Here is a 24,083-nt window from a genome sequence, read left to right on the forward strand (position 1 = left end):
AACTGAGGCTGTCATCTGGGCTCCACCTTGAGAGCAGAACCAAGGCAATATCAACAGGAATGTTAAGTGATCATCAAAACTTCTGCCAGATTTCTGAGATTCTCCTCTTTTAGAAATGCAGTATTTGTACAAAAATAAAATAAAACCAAAGATTTGCTCAAAGGTCACATTTTTACCATACAAAGAAAAATCCATCTTTGGTTTGCATCTAAAAGACAGAAAAAAAAATTTCGTTAAACAGTTTAGAATCTGTTTTTTTTTTTTTTTTTTTTTAAGAATCTTTTAACTCCTTCATTCTTTAAATATATTCTACAAGCTAAACATAGCAATGGTTTGCAAATACTATTTATTAGCATTTGTCCTATAGTACAAGCAAACAAACTTCTTTGCACTTAAAACAAATATTACCCATGTTGATTGAAGTGTTCTTTTCCTCAAGTTTCTTTTCCCGAAAGTGATGACGAAAGTGCTTTGTTTAACTTGACCTATCTTTCACAACTCAGCTTAATAATTGACAGATCTTCTTCTGAAGTAAATGGGCTAAGTGGTCAGACAGTAGTGACATATTTCTGTCATTTCAGCGACGTGTAAGAGACACCTTTAGTGAATGTATCTGTTCTTTTTCCCCTACCAAATTCAGTATTAAGGTGTTGGTAAATAGAACCTTATCAATTCAAAGCAAGGATGTCTTTGGGACCATATCTGATTTATAGAAATATGGTTAGGATGTGAACTCCATTTCAAGTAGAGTACATATTACATACTAAGGTAGAAATTAGTGATAATAAAATTTTTCTAATGACTATAAAATAATAAAACCAAATTGAAAATCTTAAAGGGTTAGGGTATAGTTCAGTGGTAAAGCATTTGCCTAGCAGACATGAAACCCTGGGCTCAATTCCCAGTACCAAAAAAAAAAAAAAAAAAAAAAACCAAGGTAAATTTTTATTTAATTGTAAATTAATTGCTATTCTCAGTTGTTATAAGAAGCTTTGTCTTTCTTGAGCTATACTAAAATCTTGAAATCTTCATACAAATATATGAACTTTTAAATAAAAATATTCTGTGTCTAAATGGATGCAGATTCTGAATGAGCAGTGTTTGAATGGATGGGTATTAAAGGGTATGCATTCCCTACCAAACTCCAAAGTGTTTGGTTAGTACTTAGAGGATGATGACAGCATCCTCAGCATGGCATTCTCATTGCCAGTCACATGATTTTCTCTACATAATGTTCAGCTTTCTCTCTAGACTGGGAAAGACCACCTGATTATCCTTTGGACTCCTTTTGCAGATCTTAGTTATCCTTACACCATTTGCAGCATCAATGACGATATCACTTTCAGGTCTTCTCTGAAAGAGACAACCTTTTTTGTTGTTGTTTTTCATTTTTTTTTTTAGTTGTTGTTGAACTTTTATTTTTTATTTATTCATATGTGGTGCTGAGAATCAAACCCAGTGCCTCACACATGCTAGGCAAACACTCCACAACTGAGCCACAACCCCATCCCCTGAAAGAGCCTTGTTTGTTCAAAACCCTTCTAAAATCATCTGAGATAGAAACTAAATCCAGGTAGGTCTTTTTAAATATTAGAAACAAGTGGGATTGACCAGAGATATGCTAAAAAAACAAAACAACATCAGAGCAAATGCCCTGGTCTAGAGGAGAAAGGCCAAAGGTGGCTTCCTGGATTCTAGCATTGAGCTGTTCTTCATAGTGCTAAACTCTCATTTTAGAGTCTATTTACTTGCATTAATAGAATTAAGTCTTCTGGGTATAAATTCCCATAAAATAACTTCTATCTTTAGTGTTTTAGTTCTGATTTTAGTTTTCTTACTTAGAGATCCCTCTTTCAGAATTAATAATTAACCAGAAAACTAATTTATCCAAAATCTTCAAGCTTAGTTTATTTATAAGGAAAGTAGCTTCAAGCAGGTTATATCCATGGTTTTATACCACCTCCAGCCATGGACCTTTTGAAAATACTTTGTCTTTTAATCTTCCTGGGGAAAAGTTGGAGTCAAGAACAAACGTAAGTAAAAGAAATTGTCTTCATTTTATAATGTATCTTAGTAGTGATGAGTGAAGAAAACAGTAAATTCAACAGATTGTGTTGATTTGAAAATAACTCTCTCCTTCTGAGAGCACCAAATGGGTAGTCTCATTTCTGAATGAGACAGCCAAGGAACATTTTGATATGATGAGTGACTAACAAAGTGACAGCTTTTATGAGATTGGTATTTATAAAATTATACATAAGTGATTACTCACATTCCACTTCAAAAAGGCACAAAGTCAACTCAAGATAATAACTTATTTGTCATTTCTTGCTTATTTGTATTCAGTACTTAGTTTGATTTGTGTTTTTCATGGACTACACACAGTTAAGCCAGAGTTACTTGGGGGTCAATTCTAATACTGCAATTTGAAAATTTATTGTTGTAATTAATTATGTCTACACTTCTGAGCTGATTCTTCACAATTTTTAGTGGTGTTGAAAGCCTGTACATTTTAAACTATGTCTTACAAGTGGGGATTTCATATTTAGAAACAATATCTGATTTTTGAAAAGTAACTGGCTATTATCTAATGGAACCAACTCATTTAAGATGTGAGGGTATGTCCAGATAGGGCAAGTGATTGGCTAAAGGTCACACAACTAGAGAGAGAAAGGCAAGACTTTCATTCACGTTTTCTCCTTATCACTTCAATTTTTTCAAAACTTTCCACATAAATATGTTAAATACAAATTCTTAGTATGTCATAAATGTATAGTATTTTACCATCTCTAATCTGATGTTTACCACAATCAACCCATCACCTTATGTAGTTTTTATTTCTTTCTTTTTAGTGTTTTTTTTTTTTTTTTACTTTTTAGTTACATGCAGTATTGGAGCTACTTTTGACATATTCATAAATGCATATAACATAGTTTTCTCCATTTCAGTTGTAAGTACTACCCCCTCCCTCTCCTCCTCCCTCCCCTAGTACCCTTCTTCTACTCTATTCTATTGGCTTTATGTTTATCTATTTTAAATTGATGTATTATATATGTGTGTATACACACACATATTTGTTTTTGAGACAATCAATTAAAGCTTATGGAAATTGATATTAATTGACTTCACATTGCTGGCAGAAGTAAGGCTAGAACCTGGGGTCACAAGATTCTTATCCAAGGACATTCTGAATTCTCCCCTACTATAGTGCATTGGCCCTTAATAAAAAGCAACTCCTCACTTGCTCTGAAAAAGTGGTAATCAATTACTTTAATTGATAGGTTGATTGAACAAATGTTTATTGAGCACCTAGCATGTGATTTGCACTGAGGGTATAGCAGATGAGAAAAGACAATTCCTAGAGCTTGCTTCTCATGGGAGAAACCAACAACAGAAGGAATAAATGGGGACAGGTAGTTGCTGGTATTATGAAATAAAAGTAAGAAGATAAGGAAATGAAGGAGCACCATTTAAAAGTGTGAATAAGAGAGTTCTCTTAAGGAGATGACACTGGAGCAGGTGTTGAAGAAGCAGGGGAGGAAGCCATGCAACCTTCTGGGGGAAACGTTCTCACCTCTCTGCAAGCTTAGTGTCCTGATCCTCCGAAGCTGTTGAAAGAAAATGAAAATATGGGACTGAAACTTGTATGAAGGTGATTCCATGGCCATCCTGCCCTAACTACTGGGGACTGAACCCAGGGGTGCTCTACCACTGAGTTATATCCCCAGCTCCTTTTGGTTTTTATTTTGAGACAGGATCTTGCTATAAATTGCCCAGGCAGGCCTCAAACTTGGAATCCTTCTTCCTCAGCCTCCCAAATAGTGGGAATTCCAGGTGTGGGCCACCTAAGAGCTTCTAGGCACTGAATTTACAATGTCTTACCACTACCACCAAATAAACAACTCAAAACAATATTAAATGAAAAATGCAAAGTTTCTAAGAATACTGAGATTAAAATAGCTTTTTATCTCCAGACATTTCTGATTGCAAAAGTCTTAAGTTCCATTTAGGATGACTGTTGAAAATGCTAATTCTGGAAATGTCTTCTCAGATTTAGTTCTTAATTCTATAACTTAGTTATGTGATTTTGGCCAAGTTAATAAGCAACTTGCTCATCTTAAAATGGGAGTAATAATAAGTTATAACATAAATAGTTATAATAACAAATGAGTAATAATTATATATCTAAATTAGTAATAATATAATATATAATGAGTTATACATGATGGGTAATAATACATAATATATAATGATATCTCACACAGAGTTTGGAATGGTGTCTAGCACGTAGGGAGGTTTCAGCAAACATACCTTATTACCATTTCTCATTTTCTGCAGTCCCCTGCTAAAGCAGTAAATGACTGAGATGATTGGCTGGTGGGTTGGAAGTCTGGAGATTTTTAAATGTACCTATAATTGCTCCAAATTAGTTATGTAGCAGAACTGCCTGATGCTTTAAAGGAATTATTTACTGCTAAACTAATTTTGTTGTTACCATAGACTTGTTGATCTTTAGAGACTTTTTTAAGAAGTCAGATATTGGTAGGAGCCTAGGGTAATTCTACCCAGTGGGGTGGTAGGTGTATCCCAAGACTTTGGGAACACTTCAATCAGTCAATCACTAGGCCCTTTTAGGTTGATACATACTTCTTATGCAGTTCTCACTATTCAAAATAGATACTTACATGATATGTAATTAATAACCTAATTTATATTTATTTGAAAGTTTCTATTTAATAAGACAATGAAAAAATCACATTTTAAAATTTGAATTTCAAAAGTTCGTATAGATCACTACCATTCTTATATAAATTGCATAAAGATAAAATTGAAGCAAACAGTCTGTGGTTGGAACAATCTTTGTTACTTTGACCTCAATTATACACATACAACAGAGACCTGAATATAAATTTTCACTCATTTACTTATAAGTCATGACCTCTGATCACATGTAAAACAGGAATAATAATAGTACTGGCTATTATAGCACTGGCTAATAATAATGCATCACGGCTTGTAAAGATGAAAAGAGTTTTATGGAAGTCCTAACCTGCTCTGACACATCGCTACCCAAGTTACTGCCTTTCTGATTATTGTTGTATGATTATTGCTATTTCTGTTACCTCACAGAGCTCCATCACTACTGCCAGATACCTTACTCCAGCTCATTCAGGGTCTGCGTCTTTATCCCCTCACTAGAAAGGCATATTTCTAAGATTAATTATTTTGAACTAACAGTGAAATTGGTGGATCTTATTCTTTATTGAGTACTAAGTATGTTGGGTGCTATCATATACATGCTCTTATTTAACCCTGACCACAGTCTGGTTTAAAGAAAAATAACGCTGAAATTTTAACAGATGTATTATTTTAGGCTCAGGGAGGATTAGTGACTTTACTCAGTCATTCAGCCAGCAGATGGCAGGGTTGAAATTCAGTTTTTAGCACCTGTATTTCTTTTTTCTTCAGTGGAAGAAAGAGGAAGGAAGGAGGGAGTGGGAGGAGAGAGAGAGGGAAGGAAGAGGAGAGAGAGAGAGAGAGACACACACACACACACACACACACACCTACAAGTGCCCACTTCTATGTTGCCATGAACACCATGGAGTCCTCCCTGACTGCTATTATTACCTTTCTAAACATAAACAAAATCCCCAGCTCTATTTCCCACATCTAAATTCTAAGCTCTTTCTTGGAAACTATGCTGAAATTATCATAGATTACAAAATAAATTTTTATTTTAAAATATCATTTAAGTTGAAATATGTCTATTTCAAGTTGAATCTCACAAGTGAGAGAAAAAAATCAATATAAGAACACATGTCATATAAAGATACTGAACTCTTTCCTGTTTCAACAGCTACGTTATTTCAGCACCAAAAGTACTTCATGTTGGAGCATCTGAAAATATTGTGATTCAAGTTTATGGATACACCGAAGCATTTGATGCAACAGTCTCTATTAAAAGTTATCCTGATAAAAAAATTAGTTATTCTTCAAGTTATGTTATTTTAACTCCAGAAAATAAATTCCAAAACTCTGCAATATTAAGCGTATGTATTTATCCTTCATTTTCTTTTCATATGCAGAATATTTCTGATAAAATGTGTTCAAAATTAGAATATTGATAAACATAAGATATGACTATTTGTGCTACACTACCACTGTGCAATTATTAGCCAATTATCAGTTGCTAATGATAATCTGAATGAAACAGAAAACTCTAAACAGAAGAATTGTGTCTTCTTTCTGAGCCATGCATGTAAGTGTTCAAACTCTTATTGGAAAGTAAAATTGTACTTAGAAAAATATTTGGTGATCAATTGAAAATAGTTTTTTGCTATGAAAATTATCATGCAAGATATAGAGAAACATGAATATGCATATTGTTCTGTAGTACTTTGCTCACAATCAACCATGGATGCTATTGAATGTGTGATTGCTTAAACTCCAATATTCTAAAATCCAAAAGTCATAAATTATTGGCTACTAAAATAAATAGCTCTGACTGACAACCCATGGTATATAGAAATGTCAACCTTGATCAACCAACTTCTTCTATTAAGACATAGTAGTATAGAGACATGCTTACAAGTCATGTTATTAAAAACTATGATACTTAAAAAAGAACCAGAAAAAATCAAAGTTGGAGGGGGCTCTAGAGTTCATTAAGACCAGTGTTTGTCTAAAGTGAGTTCTTCATAAAGAAATTAAAAATTGAAATTTTATGAAAACTTCAAGTTAGACTCATATTGATTGTTAATATTTTGGATTCATTTCTACATTTGTTTTGATTTTTAATTATGTGAAGTCATAAGCATAAGAATATTACAGCTAATATTAGGTTTGGATATATTAAGATACACTGTAAATGATTTTCATTATACTACAAATAATAAAATGTCAGCATGAAGAATCTTTCTATATTTATCCCTTAAAAGTGGTATATTTATTACTCATGTTTAAGCAACTCTGATCTAAATAAATTATGGACAACATAAGGAATCTATCATTAGTTTTGGATGGCAAGTGCTCTAATATCCACAAACACTTGCACTTATTAGTTTTATTAAGAATTAAATTCATTCCCCACAACTGTTATTTTCAGTAGGCACTGCCTTATCTGAAAAGATGCAGCATTGCCACTAGCCACCTGTGGTGCTCACCTTTAAATTTAAATCAATCAGTTGTGCTATTGAACAATCGATTGAAAAAGGAAATGAAGGTGAGAGAAACATAAAAATCAATATGCATCTGAAGCATTTAATTTTATCTTAACATTCTAAGGTATCTTTCTTAGCCAATAGTTGGATGTTGTGCCACTATATTCCAAGGACAAGTCCATTGACTTGAGTTCAAATCTAATTTATTATAGGTTATGCCTTCAATGAATCATGCGTGTTCTATAGTGTTTCTTAAGAGTGAAGAAGGAAATTAAGATGCTTTGCAAAGTAACCTGAGTACAGAATCCTAAGATTTTTACAAAGTTTTCAAAATTTCTACAACAATCTGAAATAGCTGTTAGTATTTTCACCCCGTGTTTTAAATCCTAATTTTCTGAGGAAACACTGTGCTTCCTTTTATTACGTATTTTTTGTGTAAAATCACATATCATTGAAGGTAAAGGGGATGAGTATAATTATATGCTCAGATTGGGAAGCGTGCACCGTGGCCCAGGAGCAGCAGTGTGTGATGGGCACAGAGTGTGCAGAGCCTGAGCCAGGCTGCCACAGAGGCCGAGGAGAGCAGGGCTCATCAGGGAGCTGACCAGGCAGAGGTTTCTCATCAGTTCTGCAGCAGTGGCTGCATTAAGAGTGTGTAAATTTAGCAAACATAGAACCAAGAAGACTGACCATTCTTAAAGTTGGTGATAATAATTGACACTGAAGGGCTTTGGGCAAATTTAATTGACTCTTCTGGCTCCCAATCCACTTCACAAATGGTGAGATGAACACCAATTTGGGTTTAATGAGATTGCAGTGGTGTTGAGAAAGTCAACTTGTCCTAGAACCCTAAAATTACTTTTCTCTTTTCCACTAATATTTTCTTTTACAGATACATCCCAAACAACTGTCTGGAGAACAAGGCTCTGTTTCATATGTGTATTTGGAAGTCGTATCAAAGCATTTTTCAAAATCAAAAAAAATGCCAATAAGCTATGACAATGGATATCTCTTCCTTCATACAGACAAACCTGTTTACACTCCACACCAGTCAGGTAGAGTGCAAGATGCTTCCTTCACTGGAGAAAAATGACACTGTATTGTAGAACTTTTTAACACCTGAAATTGGAGACACATTTTCAACCTGCTCAAGAGATTAAATTCCTAATGACTTTTACATTTTCAAATAGTATTTTAATGTTTAATTTCTAATCAAAAATCAACAGTTACATTATCTTCCCTATCAATTATTTCCAAGTAGAAAAAAGCTTTTTAAACATTGTAATATATCGTTTGAATTTATTTATTAACAAACGTAAGACTTAATTGCAAATACAATTTTGGCAATGGGAAAATAACTTATTATAGAACCACATACATGAAAAATTTCATTGACTCTGGAGCAGATCCCCAAACTGGAGAAACAAATCCAAGCAGAGGGGATTAGATGTTTCAGCAGAGAATATACCAGCTCACAGAAATGTGTGGATATTGAATTTCAAAGAGTTTCTACCTGAGAAAATGTTAAAGACACTGTTCTTCTGTTAGGGGGAAAGGCAGAATAGCCAGTCTAACCCTGGTAGAGGAGTGCCTGGAAATATTCTCAGTGGACCAAAAGTTCAACCCAGAAAAGCATGATGCTGCCCACATGGTCATGTGTGCAAAGCCTTCACCTCCCCATCTCTCCTCCTCACCATCTTTGCCTCTTGACCACACCAGACCCAAGGTTATGAGAGATGTGTCTGTAAAAGGGGGAGCCTCTGACATTTTATTAGTGATAGTTTTGGGAAAGGACAGAATAAAGAAGGCAAAACCAGCAAGTTTTGTTGAAAAGCTTGGCACACAGTGGGGACTTGCTAAATGTTGGTAGATGTTGATGTCAACACTGAGGTGGGACATGGCAGTACCACTACCTCTTCAGCAGGGGCACCTGTTACAATCCACTCAGCATGGAAAGGTCCAGAGAGGGTGGGGATATTGCCATCATCTTAGACAGAATGTCCTTGCCAAAACAGTGCCATCTCTTGCCCCTTGAAGATAACTTGGTGACAAGGAAACAGTCTCTGCCCCACACAGGTCAGGTCCTTTGAAGCTTGATCATACCTAGAAACAAGCACAACCTCGACCCTTCTTCCTGTATTACTGATGCTCCTTGACTGGGTCCTGTTCACCCTGCCTACCACCTAGGGTCAGGAGTCACTGTCCAGTAAGTACCTAGTCTAATGTCTAGTCCCAATGTCTGGGACCTTTCATGGCTATCAGTGCTTTCCTTAAGAATGGCCTCATCATTATATTAAAGTCCTCTACCAGGACTTTAATGTAAGAAGGTGAAATATATCCTCAGTATTATAATCATAGAAGAAAATGAGAGCACTTCTTTTAAACATTGCCACATTAGTGAGAGGTGGTGATGTGAAAGTGGTTAGAAGCAGACTGGAGCCAGATTTCCTGGGTTCAAATTCCAGCTTGGGCTGTTATTACCTACATGACTTTGTGAATTAGACTCTGAGATCCCCACTTTCCTCATCTGTTTTTAAAAAAAAAGTTAATAAAATAACATACTTACTAGAGTTGTGGGAGGGAGGTGTGGGGGGCAGGGGGGATTCAATGTGGCAGATATGTATGAGGGGGGAGGAGAGAAAAAGAACATAAGAGATGTACTCAGCATGTTGATTTTATCTCATGGTCTCAGTAAAACTGATTTTAACATAGCTTCTTTGTAGAGTTTTGCATAGTACTGACCCTCTAAAACATGGGGCTTTTGGTACCAATCTTTTTATTATATGAACAAAGTTTTCACCATGAAATGATTTGAGCACCAGCTTTTGCTAGAGAAATTACAGCATGTCATTGAAAAGCATTTACTCCATGTGCAACAAAGAGCTAAACAAAGGCTTTTGTTCAAAAGTGGGGGTATATTAATTGACAGAAATGAAAGGAAGACAATGAACAATTTGAGTCCCTGGCATTACTATTTTAAACATGAGAAAATAATGGTAGGATCTGGTTCACTAATGTTAACTGCTGGGTTTCTGTTCTCTCGACTAAAAGGCTCAGGGGTCACTCCAGTTAAACTGGGCTAACTGGGCTGCACGAAATAACCACACAAGAGACACAAATACTTTTTTCTTTAAGGTCACTGTGACGGCTCCTCTGACCTTAAGGGTCCAAAGAAAGAGAGTGAAAGCACGCGCTGACCCCTTTTATTGAGGAGAAGCTATTTAAATGAGGCAAGGGGTCAGGTTTCAGGGGGCATGCAGGAGACACCGACCCTCGGACCCAGGAAGGGTGGGGAAAGCTCTGCCACATTTCTGTGACTGAGCGCCTCAGCACCCAGCCAGGGAGTGTGACTCAGTCACGTGTAAGGATGGTCTCCCACAGTTAACAAAACCATATAATTCAAGGCTTAGTTGAGGCCTTGCTGAGTTTCATAAGTGGAAGCGTATATAGGTCTGAATCAAACTCCAAATTTTTCACTGAAATCTTTAACCATAATTTAAGACAACATTTTATGTTTCCAAATAACCATATGGTAGATCTAGGTCACTATTCTTCTGCTCTAAAATTCTCAATAAATAATGACCTAATTACAGATATAATTAATTTTGTATTATGGGTGTCTTCCCAAAAAGTTGTAAGTGTATTTTTAGGGGGAGGGTGGCTCCCGGGGATTGAATTCAGGGCACTGGATCACTGAGCCACATCCCTAGCCCTATTTTGTATTTTATTTAGAGACAGGGTCTCACTTAGCTGCTTAGCTCCTCATTTTTTCTGAGGCTGGCTTTGAACTCATGATCCTCTTGCCTTAGCTTCCTGAGTTGCTGGGATTACAGCCATAAGTATATTTTAAGAAAGTGAACTGTACTTTAAATTCACTGGGAGAAATAACTCTTAAGAAAACCCAGAGGAGTCACCTTAGGATAAAGAAAAGATAGGTAAAGACAGACATATCTGTCTTTAGAGTGACATTTTCTTTCTTCTAAATATGGATTGTAGTGTATAGACTATTTATCGAGGTTTTTAAAAGTAACTTTCTCTTTTAAGAATGATTGTTTTTTAAAATACCCTTGTGTTTAACAGAGGTTTTGATTATATTAATTTTCTTTGCAGTAAAGGTTAGAGTTTATTCACTGGATGATGAATTGAAGCCAGCCAAAAGAGAAACTGTTTTAACTTTCATAGTAAGTATATGATTTATTTAAATGACACTAACTCTTGTTTTTAAGACAGGAGTCCCATTCCAAAATCCTGTCCTAACAGCACCCTCTGTCATTCCGTGTCCCATAAACAGATGATAAACATCCATTATGAGAACAGCACCATAGACCTTTTACCCGTATGCTCTAGACATGCAGGAAGCTACACATTGAAGGATTTTGAACTAAACCATTTAAGTACATCCTTTATAATTCCTTTTTAAAAGAACACCCACCAATCAATTATAATTAATTAAATATCTATTATGATTTTTTATTTGCATAATTTAAAATGAAGAATTATAATCCATGGTGCTTACTTTTAAGTTATGTAGAAGTTAATAACTAATATGCTAACACATGTGGAAATTTTTGCTAACGGATGGGGTGAGCAGTTATTCATTTGTCAGATATGACAAACATAATAGATAATATGAAATAAATTTTCAGGGTCTCACCCAGTTTATAATATTGTAATAGATGCCTGTAGCTTTACTCAGTTTACACACCTATGATATTTTTGTGGGGAAAAAAGATACTGCAATTAGTCAAAACTGCTCACTTATTAACATCAGGTGTAGGAGTACAGTCCTCCCCTATAGGCTGTGGCACCACTTCAGCTACTCCAAAAACAAAACAAACAGAAACCTTATCAGAATGCAAGTAAAAAGAGGGGATGCTAGAGAACAAAACTACCCTAGAATATAAACCAAACCAATTATGCATTAGGATAAATGACATAGGAGAGGAGCTTGGAGGAGACAAAAGAGGGTGACAGGAAGGGCTGAGAAAACCCTGTTTTGGAATGCAGGAGGTACAGGAAACCTGGAACTGGGTCTTAATGAAAGGAACTGACATAGGTTCTTTTAAAATAATAAAGGTCCTCCTGCGGAACAAACAGTGTTATTTGACCTCTGGGAGGAGGAAGTATTTTAAACAGTAGTAGTTAATAAATGGCTGGCAGACTAATAGAATGGCTGGAAGAGAACTAAACAGAGGAAAACTCGGCTCTTTTGGAGAGCACCAGGGCTATGGACAGGCTCCTGAGCCCACATCTCCATGATTGAACGTGAATAAAGCAGAACCCAGGAACCACTGAATTCCAGTCATTCCAGGCAAGAGCCTTCCCTAGGGAGCAGGGTGGAGGAGCTGATCCCAGACCTGCAGGGAGTCAGTATGTAGGAAGTTTCCTGAAAAGAGTACTCAGATCATCTTAGAGGATCCCATGCTGATGCTGGGATGAAGGTCAGCAGGGAAGGTAATTGTAAAATAGATAATGAGGACAGGTGAGACAGGTTCCCAAAAAAGGAAGGAAGTAGCTTTAAGTGAACTGTATGTACCTTGCATAACATTACATTGAATTTTGTCTTTCATATTTAATTTGAAGTCAGGCATATTTGTTGGTAAGTATTTCTAAAGGTCAAAGATCATATAATTAGTTGAAATTGTTAAAATGTGGTTTCTGGGCTTTCAGGGCTGCTGTGGGTTGAGTATGTGCCCCAAGCTCAGGTGAGGCAGTGCTGGGAGGTGGGGTCAGGGGAGGAGTCAGAAGGCTCCACCCTGATGAATGAATTAGGCCATTCTCAGGGAGCAGGTGAGTTCTCTGGGAGAGGCTTTGTCATCAGAGCAAACTCTTTCCCATGGGCTTGTTTGCCCTTCCCCTTTTCCACCATAAGAGAAACAAGACCAGGGTCCCCCCAGACGCCAGCACCATCCTCTTGAACTTCCAAGGCTCCAGAAACAGTGAGCCTAAATAAATCTCTGTTCTTCACAAACTGCTCAGTCTGAAATATTCTTTTATAGTTGGAGAAAATAAATTAAGACAAGGGTGTTTGTTTTTATTCAAAGGATCCCCAAGGATCAGAAGTTGACATAGTAGAAGAAAAGGACTATACTGGAATTATCTCTTTTCCTGACTTCAAGATTCCATCCAGTCCTATGTATGTAAAAATATTATTTGATTAAGTTCACTCAACAAAGCACATCAGGAACTTTTGGCCTTGAAGCAGTCAAATGGAGCCACCTAGTGTTAACAAAAGGTGTCACAAATGTGGATGTGCAGTCTTCAGTCTTTTGAGAAATTAGGATCAGTTCCTGGGGTGTGTGGGGGGAGTCCCAGTACTAGAGCCTGGCCAGGCAAGCAGATAGACCTTGCAGAAGGCAGAAGTAGGAGGATTGGTTAAGCCCAGGAGATTGGGATTAGATGGGCTACATAGTGAGACCATGTCTCAAAAGGGAAAAAAAAAAAATCCCAATACATCTCATTCATTCTCTTAACATACAGAAATAACAATTGGGAAGATATAAAAATAGTCCTTGGGCTTTTTTCACCAAAAGCATCACTTCCCACTTCCCACCTCTGAAGGAATTCTGTAGGCTGTGGGTCCAAGAGACTGGAGTGGTGCTATTCCTTGCCTGGGTGTTGGATAGTCAGGTCCTCTGTCTGCATAGACTACCAGAAGGCAGAGTCCAAGTTGGGGACATTTAGAGCCATTACCTCTTTGGTCCTCATGTGAAAGGACTTAAAATAATGTCTTCACAGGATCTGATGTAACACACCTTTAGTGAACACATTCCTGGCATGTGTAAATCACCATGGGAGGGAGAGGCGCCCAATAGAAACCAAGAATCCACAATCCCTGCTTTGAAGAAATTTAAAATAGAGGAGGACTCATAAGATAAGGGCATTTAGAAATGGCTACATTGTAACTTTGAGGCTCAATCTTTTTATGGTCATTTCTCCTCTGCCCTCTTGAGGGGAGTTTGCATTTAGTTCATTGGATTATCAACCTAAAAATTTAGATTGAAATTGGGAGATTTGGAGAATTTCAATAATTTTACAAATTGTGTCATTTTTTTAAAATGCTGCACGCTCTCGAGTACAGATTGAGCCTAATATTTCACTGCCATTATCATCTTGTGCTACTTTCCCCAGGGAAGATTATGTATCAGAGGTGAGGATCTATTACGACCACAACTTTCCCAAGCCTCAGTACCACCTGTTTCCCCTGTTTAGAGTGTGCTTTCCCTTGTCCTTCACAAAGCAAGCTTCCTGTCATCTTTAGGTCTCAGAGAAAATGCTGCTTTTGCAGAGAGGCTATTGCTGGATGTGATCTATGGAGTCCCTCACTATCTTTACTCTATCTTCACACCTGTGTATTTTCTTTTTGACACTTACCTCAATATGGTGGTGGTTTATTTATTAATAAACATGCCTTTTTATTTAGATTTTAAACTCCTTGAGGGCAGGGGCCTTGTCCATTTATCTCACTTAAGTATAATAGGTACTCATTGAGTTAAGATGATGATGATAGTAATCACAGTAATAATATTAACATTAATTGACAACATAATCAATCTGAAGGTTGGTGTTCTTTTTTTTTCATTTCACAAATGAGGTTAAGTAACTTGTATAAGTCAAACCTGGTAGTAAATGAAAAAGTGAGAATTAGATTTTTTTTTCCTATTTTGTCTACTTTTTCATTTCTAGTGCTTAATATACTGCTCAGTAAATACTTTTTAGTAAAGGTTGTTAATTACACAGGTACAGAATATAGAATTGAGCCTATAATTTTACCACTCTTTATTGATTTTACTACTAATTATTTTACTTCCTCTTTAAACACACCATACTTTGTCTCTAACCCGAATTTCATTTGTATGAGGTGTGAATTTTGTCATTCAAATAGGCTTGATCTATAATGTATGTTTCCTGATATACTATTATGAATTTTCTACTCTTGTGAATCTTAATGTTATGCTAGCATAGTTAAGTTCCAGGATTAAATAAATTCTCAACTTGTCAGCTCTTCAAATCCAAGTTAATGAATCTATATTAAGATGAAATATCCAGTCATAGTGGCACACACCTGTAATTCCAGTAATTTGGGAGGCTGAAGCAGGAGAATCACAAATTCAAGGCCAGTCTCAGCAACTTAGCAAGTTCCTCTCTCAATATTAAAAATTAAAAGTGCTGAGGTTGTAGCTCAGTGGTAGACCTGGAAAAATTACACAATATGTGAAAATCTGATTACTAAACAATTGTTATTGTCCTGAAAATGCCAAATTAGTTCTATTTCTTGCTTTAAAATCTTACACAAATAAAACATTTATTTAGGCTTCATGTAGATGTATAAAATATATTATAACTTCTTTAAAATAGGAATGTGTTTGGTTTCCACTGTGTGAATTAAAATATGTGAATATGTGTGATTTTTAATATTTTGCTTCACAGATACGGTGTGTGGACAATTAAAGCTAAATATAAAGAGGACTTTTCGACAGCTGGAACCACATACTTTGAAATTAAAGAATATGGTAATTTCTGACAATTAGAAGTCTACCTACTAAAAGTCGTGGTTTTTGCAGAAATTCTTTTCATTAGTGTTCCTAAAGTAAAATCATCCCAGATGTAGATGGGGCCACCTACTGGTGTTGCTCAGGGCCTGTTGAGGCAGGGGATGGGGTAGGGGTATTGAATGCCCAAATTCTGGTTCCAGGTTGTCTTTGTTCACCTTGAGCAAGTCGCCAGCTTCTCTGCACCTGGGATCTTCTTCATGGAGCTGGAAGAGCCTAGTCCTCTAAAGAGCTTGACTTGTTAAGGTCCTTTAGAGAATCATGATTTTAGGAGAAATAAACAATCAGAGATAAGGACAGTGGAACCCAGAAAGATAAAATGAGTCACGCAAATCTCAGTCACTTAGAAATAGAACAAAGATATCAGGTTCCCTTATAGCTAGTTCAGTGCTTTTTCTTCCAGGTCACGAATCTCTAACATACTGATTTGAAAATTTCTTATTCAGGGGCTGGGGATGTGGCTCAGGCGGTAGCGCGCTTGCCTGGCATGCATGCGGCCTGGGTTCGATCCTCAGTACCACATACAAACAAAGATGTTGTGTCCGCCAAAAACTAAAAAATAAATATTAAAAAAAAAAAATTCCCTCCCTCCCTCCCTCCCTCCCTCTCTCTCTCTTAAAAAAAAAAAAAAGAAAAAAGAAAATTTCTTATTCGAAACCAATCATATTAGTGAACTAATAATTAACATGTCAATAACTTTATAGTTCTCCTAGTAGTTTAATAGAATATCTGTGTGCCCCATATCAGATTTAACTTTTTTCTGCTTGAAGTCATTTTTCATTCTCTTAGGAGATTCATAATGATAGAAGGATAAATACTCATCAAGAAATTTTCATAAATAACAAGGAAAACAGTGCAAACATTTGTACTGAAACACAACCTGAAAGATTACAGTCTTCCAGACACATGGTGTTCAAACTGATCTCATTTCTTCTACGTGCTTTTGCTACTTTCTATATATGTGTAGAATTCACCCACTTTCTGTAGCCACCCTGGTCTGTTAACCACTAGGCTCTCTCCTGGACGACTGCTGAAGCCTCCCCATCTGGTGCCTCTGCTTCCAAGTGACCTTGCTTAGTATTAGCCAAAAAAAAAAAAAAAAAAATTGAAATGCAAATCTCATCATATTATTTCATTATATTTCATTACAGTAGATCCTTATTTGTTTGGATTCATTTGGACAGGCCTCCCTGGCTCCTCCTCATCCTCACTTGAGTTCACTCCTGACCTCGCTGACCTGCAGCACTGGGGGCTTTACACGTGATGTTCCCTCTGCTTCCAACACTCTTTCCTTCCCTCCTTGCCCAGCCAGCTCCTGCTCATGGCTCATGCCCAAGTTGAAAAGCCACAGGAAGCTTTCCTTGAACTCCTTTCCCTGCATGGGATCCCTGTACGTCACATCAGTATCAGTGCCCATCATTGTAGCTTGGGTGTGTATCTGTGTAATTAGATACCTTTCCTATCTTTCCTGCTTGTTCCTGTCTGTCTTAGTCATCCCTGTGTCCCTGTTGATAGGTGTGTGCTGCCATATGGTGAGCAGGTGTCAGTGGAAGGCTAGAATAGTTCCCTGCCCCTCCCACCCTGGAGAGAGCACACCTGCCTTGGTCTCTGAAGAACAGGAACACAGCCCACAGCAACAGACTGCTTCATTCTGTTTCTTCTACCTTCAGTGTCTAGAAGATTCCTGTGAGCCACGGCTGCAGCTGACTCACCCCTCTCTAGGTCACTCTCTGTCCACAATATCCATTCCATGCAATCACCCGGTTTTCTATTAACTGTAGTGCAGGTCATCAGAATCCGAATCCATGACCCTTGGATGTGGCCTGAGTTAGGGCCATTTCAATAGATTGAATCATTTTCTTTACCAAAGAGATAAAAGAAAAAAAAAATAGACCCCTGCCTCCTTTTGGTCCTATTTTTAAATTTGACATTGATGTTCATTCTTATCTCTAATTGGGAGTTCTCTCTCCCTTTTCCAACATCAGAGTTGCATGCTGGCACTTGCAGACTGGATGCACTTTTTTACTAGATGAAAATGGGAGATGCTAAATAGACCAGAATTTTCCATTTCTATTTTCAATTTAATGAATATTCATTGAGCAATACTATGTTAAAGACTTAGAAGGGTGAAGGGAGAAAAAGAAAAATAGAGAATGCTCTTTCATTTGTTTTGAAGGAGCCCATATTTAGTGGAGGGAGTAACCTGTTGCCTGTAATGTACATTATAACCAAAATGAAAGAAACCAGGTGCTTCCAGTGGGGAGGCTGGACTGAGTGGGTGGTAAGGCTTCCCAGGGGCATTGTTGCTGATGGCAGTGGTGATGCCAAGGCAGATGTGGTGCTGATGGTGCAGCCTGCCCAGGTACCAGCAAGGAGAGCCCTTTGCTGTGTTTTCAAGGCCTAATTCACCTGGTAATATTCCTCCTCCTTTCTATTTTCAGTCTTGCCACATTTTTCTGTATCAATAGAACCAGAAGGCAATTTCATTGGTTACAAGAACTTTAAGAATTTTGGAATTACTATAAAAGCAAGGTAAGAGAGATTTATTTGTTTTGTTTTTCAGATTACCCAGCTAAACTAGGAAACATTGTGCTCATAGTTTATTTGCTTATTCTGACTTTAGTTTTGTTGGTTATTTGTTAGTGAAAAGCAAGGAAAAAGAAAAGAAAAAGGTCCTAAAGATTTAAACTCTAAGTATATATATATATTTGGAACCCAGGATGACTTAGCATATCTGGGCTGAAATATGAATACTTGACTTCTTGTCATTTTTAGTGGCTTACTCAGCCACAAAAGCTCCATAACTATTTCAAAACCCAATGCCTTGAAACCACCACTGTTTACGAGTCAGCTGGGCAGTTCTGCTGATCTGGGCCAGGCTGATGTCAGCTAGGCTCACCCGTGTGTCTACACTCAGTACACAGGTCATCTTGGGGGTGGGTGACGAGTACAGGAAGGTCTTATTCACATGTCTGTCAGTAGCTGGCAGGGGTGGGGGCTAACAGTGCTTGGACCACACAGGTTTGCTGCCCAGCAAGCTAGCCTTCGGCAGCAGTAATGCTCTGACAGAAATGCAAGCATAAAAATTCTCTGGAGGCCTACGCTTGGTACTGGCACACCATTACTTCCACCATACTTTTTTGTCCAAAGCAAGTTACAAGGCCAGCCCAGAGGAAGTAGGCTCCTCCCATGCCTTCTGCAGGCAAGGGCTGCCAATGTTGTGGATCCAGAGAGAGGGAGAGAATTGGGGTTAGTGTTATATGTAGCAAACTATCAAAAGAAATAAGGTCATTTAGAAATCCCATTTAATGTAGTTGTTAATAACCAATTTATACAGCACAGTATCCTTATAGCAACTCTGCATAGCACAAGTACAAAAATTGAGGTAGATAAATGCTAGATCATTTGCTCAACATAATACAGCTGGTAAGTTGTATAGCCTATTAGTTCTGGAGTGCTTACCCTCAAACACTACCCCATACTGCCTCTATTGTAAGCATTTACTGTGAAAATAGAGTGATATTTAGCGTACAACAGTGTAAATGGCACACTTGAGAGAAAATCATAGAAACTAACCTCTTGTAATGGTGATGGTTTGTTCCAACTATGAATAAGGAAAGTTAGCTCTTACTATACTATTATTTGATACATAGAAAATTCACTTTATTCTTACTTTAATTCTAAACGAAAAAAGCAAATATGCAGTTTGTATTTTTTCAAAAGAACTTATCTCACAACAGTGAGATCAGCATGCTCCTTTTAAAGACATAAAAGAAAATTGGGAGTCGCTCCCCACTGATGTCACGATCACCTAGGAAGTAACGTGGGCTGGAGGAAAGGCCCTGGAGCTGGGTGTCTTCATCTCTCCCTAGTTATCTCTCTCATTTCTCTCACAGTAATAAAAATCCATACTCTAGCTTTCTTATTGTTGCTTTATGAAGTGTAGTAGTGGGTTGGAAGTGTATCAAGTGCTTTATGTGATTTCAAATCTGTACAGTTTATCTGATTGTTATTGTCACCATGTTGGGCAACACAATTTTGTGGTATTGTTTGACAGATATTTCTATAATAAAGTAGTTACTGAGGCTGAAGTTTATATCTATTTTGGAATAAGAGAAGATATAAAAGATGGTCAAAAAGAAATGATGCCAAAAGCAATGCAGAACACCAAGGTGAGTTGCTAAGACGTGTTCGCTCATACCAAAGATGACGTGAGAGCTGTGGGGTATTTGGGACCCCTCTGGTCCAATCCCTCGTTCTGCATAGGTGCGGAAGCTGAAGCTTAGCACCCTCTGTTGACTTCCCTTTGCCCTTGGGATAAAGGCCAGGGCATCGGCCAGCTGATCTTGGGCCAATTCTCTCCTCCTCCTCTATGTACTAATCACTCCAAGTGCTCAGACTTGCAGTCTCTCTTCACCTTAGGTCTTTGTTCTTTCCCTCTGTCTCTTCCCATCTCTTCTTCACCTAATTCCTTCTCATTCTTTACGTTGACATCTTCTCTCTGGGAAGCCCCCACCCTAGCTCCTCCCTTGGCTAACTATGAGCTCCTGAGCCATTTATGGTTGTCACAACAGGGGACATGTAGTGGATAGGCAGAGCACCCAACACCCACCTACACACACAAGGAAGATCATCCTGTCCAAAATGTCAGTGATGCTGAGGGGAAGAAGACCTTCCTTTTGGGGAAGGTTCATTTACTTGTTCACCATTTTAGACATTGAACTTTTTGCAGGTCCAAATCATTATCATTTTATGGCCAGAGACAGCATAAATCCTTGTAATGAGTTGGTGCTCTGTAAATATTTGTGAAGTTATTTGTTCATGGCTAAGGGCGTGACTGATGGGACTGAGGTTAGAGTTCTGGCCCCCTCTCCTCTTATTCAGTTTCTTTACATTATACCATGGGTGATACGAGGCTATGTCATTTTTCCTTACTTTTGCATATTCATGTATTTGCATCATCAATTATATATCCTCTGCTTTTTAAAAGGCAGCCCTATATTTTCAAGATACAAATTACATATCTTTTATTTTTCTCATACTGGGGATTGAACCCAGGGACACTCTACTGCTGAGCTATATTCCCAGCTCTTTTTGTTTTTTATTTGAAACAGGATCTTATTAAGTTGCGGAGGCTGGCCTTGAATTTACAATCCTCATGCCTCAGACTCCTCAGTCGCTGGAATTGCAGGACAGGAATGTAACTAAGTTCTCAAGCAAGTACCTAGCATATGAGAGGCCCTGCATTCAATCCCCAGCAACAAAAATAAAAATAAAAAAGATAAAAATAAAATTAAACCAGACAAAAATACCTGTCCTCAAATTTAAACTTAAAAATAGGAAAAAAATCTATTTTAAAATAGTTAAATGATATGATATGCCCTTAACTTCATCTCCCTCTATTTAACATATGTTTGTGAATTAATGTTTAAAGTTACTAACAGTGAAGCACAAATGAAATATAAAATCCAACAAACTCTTGGCTAAAGGCAGAAGCAGAACGAGAGGCTCCTGCAGGTGGATGAGAACTCGGGGTTTGGAAGAGGCACCTGTGTCTCTAGTACCAAAAAGGCCTGTTGTTCCTGTCATGTTCCAGCTTCTTCCATGTCTGCGAAGAAAGCAGGAAGCAACTACTGGGCTTAATGGTGGCCTCGGTCATCCACTTCACGGGTGATGCTAAAACAGTTTAATAATATTTGCTTTCAACTTAGAGTCTAGTTAACACAAATTTTGTGAATATTTTCTTGTAAATTCTTCTTTAAAATAACGTTTCCATTTTCCTCTTTTAAAAGTTGATAAATGGAATTGCTCATATCACATTTGATTCTGAAACGGCAATTAAAGAGCTGTCATATGACAGTCTAGAAGATTTAAACAACAAGTACCTTTATATTGCTGTAACAGTCATAGAGTCTACAGGTAAGAGTGTGTGTGTATGTGTGTGTGTGTGTGTATTTAACTTTCTCTTGGGAAATTCTTAGTATATCAAGGGTGCAAATGACTTGTAGAGTTACTTTATATCTTCTTTTTTTTTAATGGTTAAATTTTACTTTTACATCATTGAAGACTGGGATTAGAAAGGAGCTCTGCCAAACTGTAGTTTCTGGGGGAAGCCACTGGATCCCTGCTGTCTCATCTGCAGAAATGGAATAACACCATCCAGGTGATATCTGAAGTGGCTCTGCAGGCATCTGGCTGGAAGGTGTGCTACTGCAGTATTTTCCCCTGGACAGAATCTAAATCAAAATGAGATTATATATGTACAAATACTTGATAAAATACTAAGCAAATGAAAATGTTACTTGCCGGGTTTCTGTTCTCGAGACTAAAAGGCTCAGGGGTCACTCCAGTTAAACTGGGCTAACTGGGCTGCACGAAATAACCACACAAGAGACACAAATACCTTTTTCTTTGGGGTCGCTGTGTTGGCTCCTCTGACCTTAAGGGTCCGCAGGAAGAGAGAGAGAGAGAGCAGCACGCACTGACCCCTTTTATTGAGGAGAAGCTATTCAAATGAGGCAAGGGGTCAGGTTTCTGGGGGCTGAGTATCTTCATGATGTCCACTGTCAGCAGGTTGACTGACACCTGGGTAGGCCACACCCAAGGGCACAGTAGGAGAAGGGGACACACACAAGACACTACTTCCATGGAAGATTCTATCCTAAACAGGGAAAGGGGTTATATTACAAAGGAACAGGTAAGCATAGCTTCACCCATGGGGCTGTAGCAAGACACACCCACGCAGGAGACACCGACCCTCGGACCCAAGAAGAGTGGGGAAAGCTCTGCCACATTTCTGTGACTGAGCACCTCAGCACCCAGCCGGGGAGTGTGACCCAGTCACGTGCAAGGTTGGTCTCCCACAGTTACTGTTATTGTTCTGGTCTCCTTATCTTTGCAATTATGAAGTTGTAAATGCTTCCTAAATCCCTCTTTAGATGTAAAATTCATTTTTTTATCTAAAATTAGAGGGAATAGTGTTTCTAAAATGAGTATAGTAATAGTATATACCTCCTAGGGTTATGGGGAGGATCAAAGAGTCAATATAAGCAAAGCTTAAACAGTACCTGTCAAATAAGCCCTATGTCCATCGCCCTCTTCCTATCTTCTCCCTCCTCTTTCCCGCCTTTATCCTCAGGCTCTGGAGGTCCTCCCTTCCATACTTAATATACTGGCTGGTGCTTTCAACCCAGTATATTAAGTTATAAATCAACAGTTATAAATCACTACTCTGAGTTGAGTCAAATTGTTTTACTTCTAGTATCTCTTGTTTACCAATTTAAGTTTATATTGAATCCCCACCTAACCTTCAATAAATAATTTAACTACATTGATTGAGCCCAACTTTTTTTCCATAAAATAATAGGCACAGCACATTGGCTCCTGCCTGTAATCCCAGCATCTCGGGAGGCTGAGGCAGGAGGATTGTGAGTTCAAAGCCAGCCTTAGCAACTTAGTGAGGCCTTACCTAAATAAATTATAAATAAGGGCTGGGAATGTGGTTCAGTGGTTTGTGGTTTAAGCACCTCTGGGTTCAATCCCAGGTACCAAAAAGAAAGAGAGAGAGAGAGAGACCAGATGTTCTAAGACCCTTTTCTCTCCTTTTAAATTTGTCCTTCTCTGGTGAAAGGAGACTCTCATCATTATACAAAATACATGTATGAAGATGTGAAAAAAATGAATAATAAATAAATTGGTCTTTCTGTGGTATGAGGTTATCGTGCAGTTCTGAGCACCTCACCTATGCCAGATACTCAGCAGATGTTGGAGAGTCGCGGTGACTTTATACTCCTTGCCCAGGCTATTGTTTTCAGCATTATTTCAGTGTTTCTTTCTTACTTTTTTTGTTCCTCAATTTATCTTAAATAAATTCAACTTGTTCAATATTTATGAAATATTCAAAGTGTTGCTAAACACACAGGCTTATAAATATGAATGATGTATAATGCCAACACCAAGTGGAATAAAACTGACATCACGTAGAAGTCAGTAATCCAAGACCCTTGACAAGAAGCAATTCCACATGTGCTCTCCACAAAGCATTCAATGCTAGTGACCTTAAGAAGAGGGCAAGTTTCTGGACACGTGTATAGCAACCAAGAACAGGGTTCTGATGAGGAGTCCTGAACGAGAAGGGTTTGGAGACAGGGATGGTAGATAGGGCGAAGTGGGGCTCCTTCCACAGGGAGGGCTCACCAAGAAGCCTGGAAAATGAAGACTGGTCTTTGAGAATAAGATTTTACAGTTTGACTACAGTATAAGATATATATGGGAGCCTCGTGGATACGGCATTGGAATGGAGGTTGAGGATACTAGAGTTTCATATGTTATTTTAATGTTTACCTTAACTTTTAGCCGTAGGATGACA

At 37.8% G+C, this 24,083-nt stretch overlaps 1 protein-coding gene across 1 annotated transcript in view; it reads left to right on the forward strand.

The window, feature by feature from the left end:
• The first annotated feature begins 1,959 nt into the window (after positions 1 to 1,959).
• The window catches only part of LOC143390733 (complement C5), an 83,790-nt gene continuing 61,666 nt past the window's right edge, over positions 1,960 to 24,083 (forward strand). The window contains exons 1-9 of the mRNA XM_076843154.2: positions 1,960 to 2,033; positions 5,861 to 6,053; positions 8,056 to 8,218; positions 11,274 to 11,344; positions 13,208 to 13,299; positions 15,594 to 15,676; positions 18,157 to 18,247; positions 19,773 to 19,887; positions 21,508 to 21,634. Of these exons, the coding sequence (XP_076699269.1) occupies positions 1,969 to 2,033; positions 5,861 to 6,053; positions 8,056 to 8,218; positions 11,274 to 11,344; positions 13,208 to 13,299; positions 15,594 to 15,676; positions 18,157 to 18,247; positions 19,773 to 19,887; positions 21,508 to 21,634 (1,000 nt within the window). The 5' untranslated portion in view covers positions 1,960 to 1,968. The remainder of the gene's footprint in view (positions 2,034 to 5,860; positions 6,054 to 8,055; positions 8,219 to 11,273; positions 11,345 to 13,207; positions 13,300 to 15,593; positions 15,677 to 18,156; positions 18,248 to 19,772; positions 19,888 to 21,507; positions 21,635 to 24,083) is intronic.

The sequence above is a fragment of the Callospermophilus lateralis genome, chromosome 2, assembly GCF_048772815.1.
Source record: "Callospermophilus lateralis isolate mCalLat2 chromosome 2, mCalLat2.hap1, whole genome shotgun sequence".
Classification (NCBI taxonomy): Eukaryota; Metazoa; Chordata; class Mammalia; order Rodentia; family Sciuridae; genus Callospermophilus; species Callospermophilus lateralis.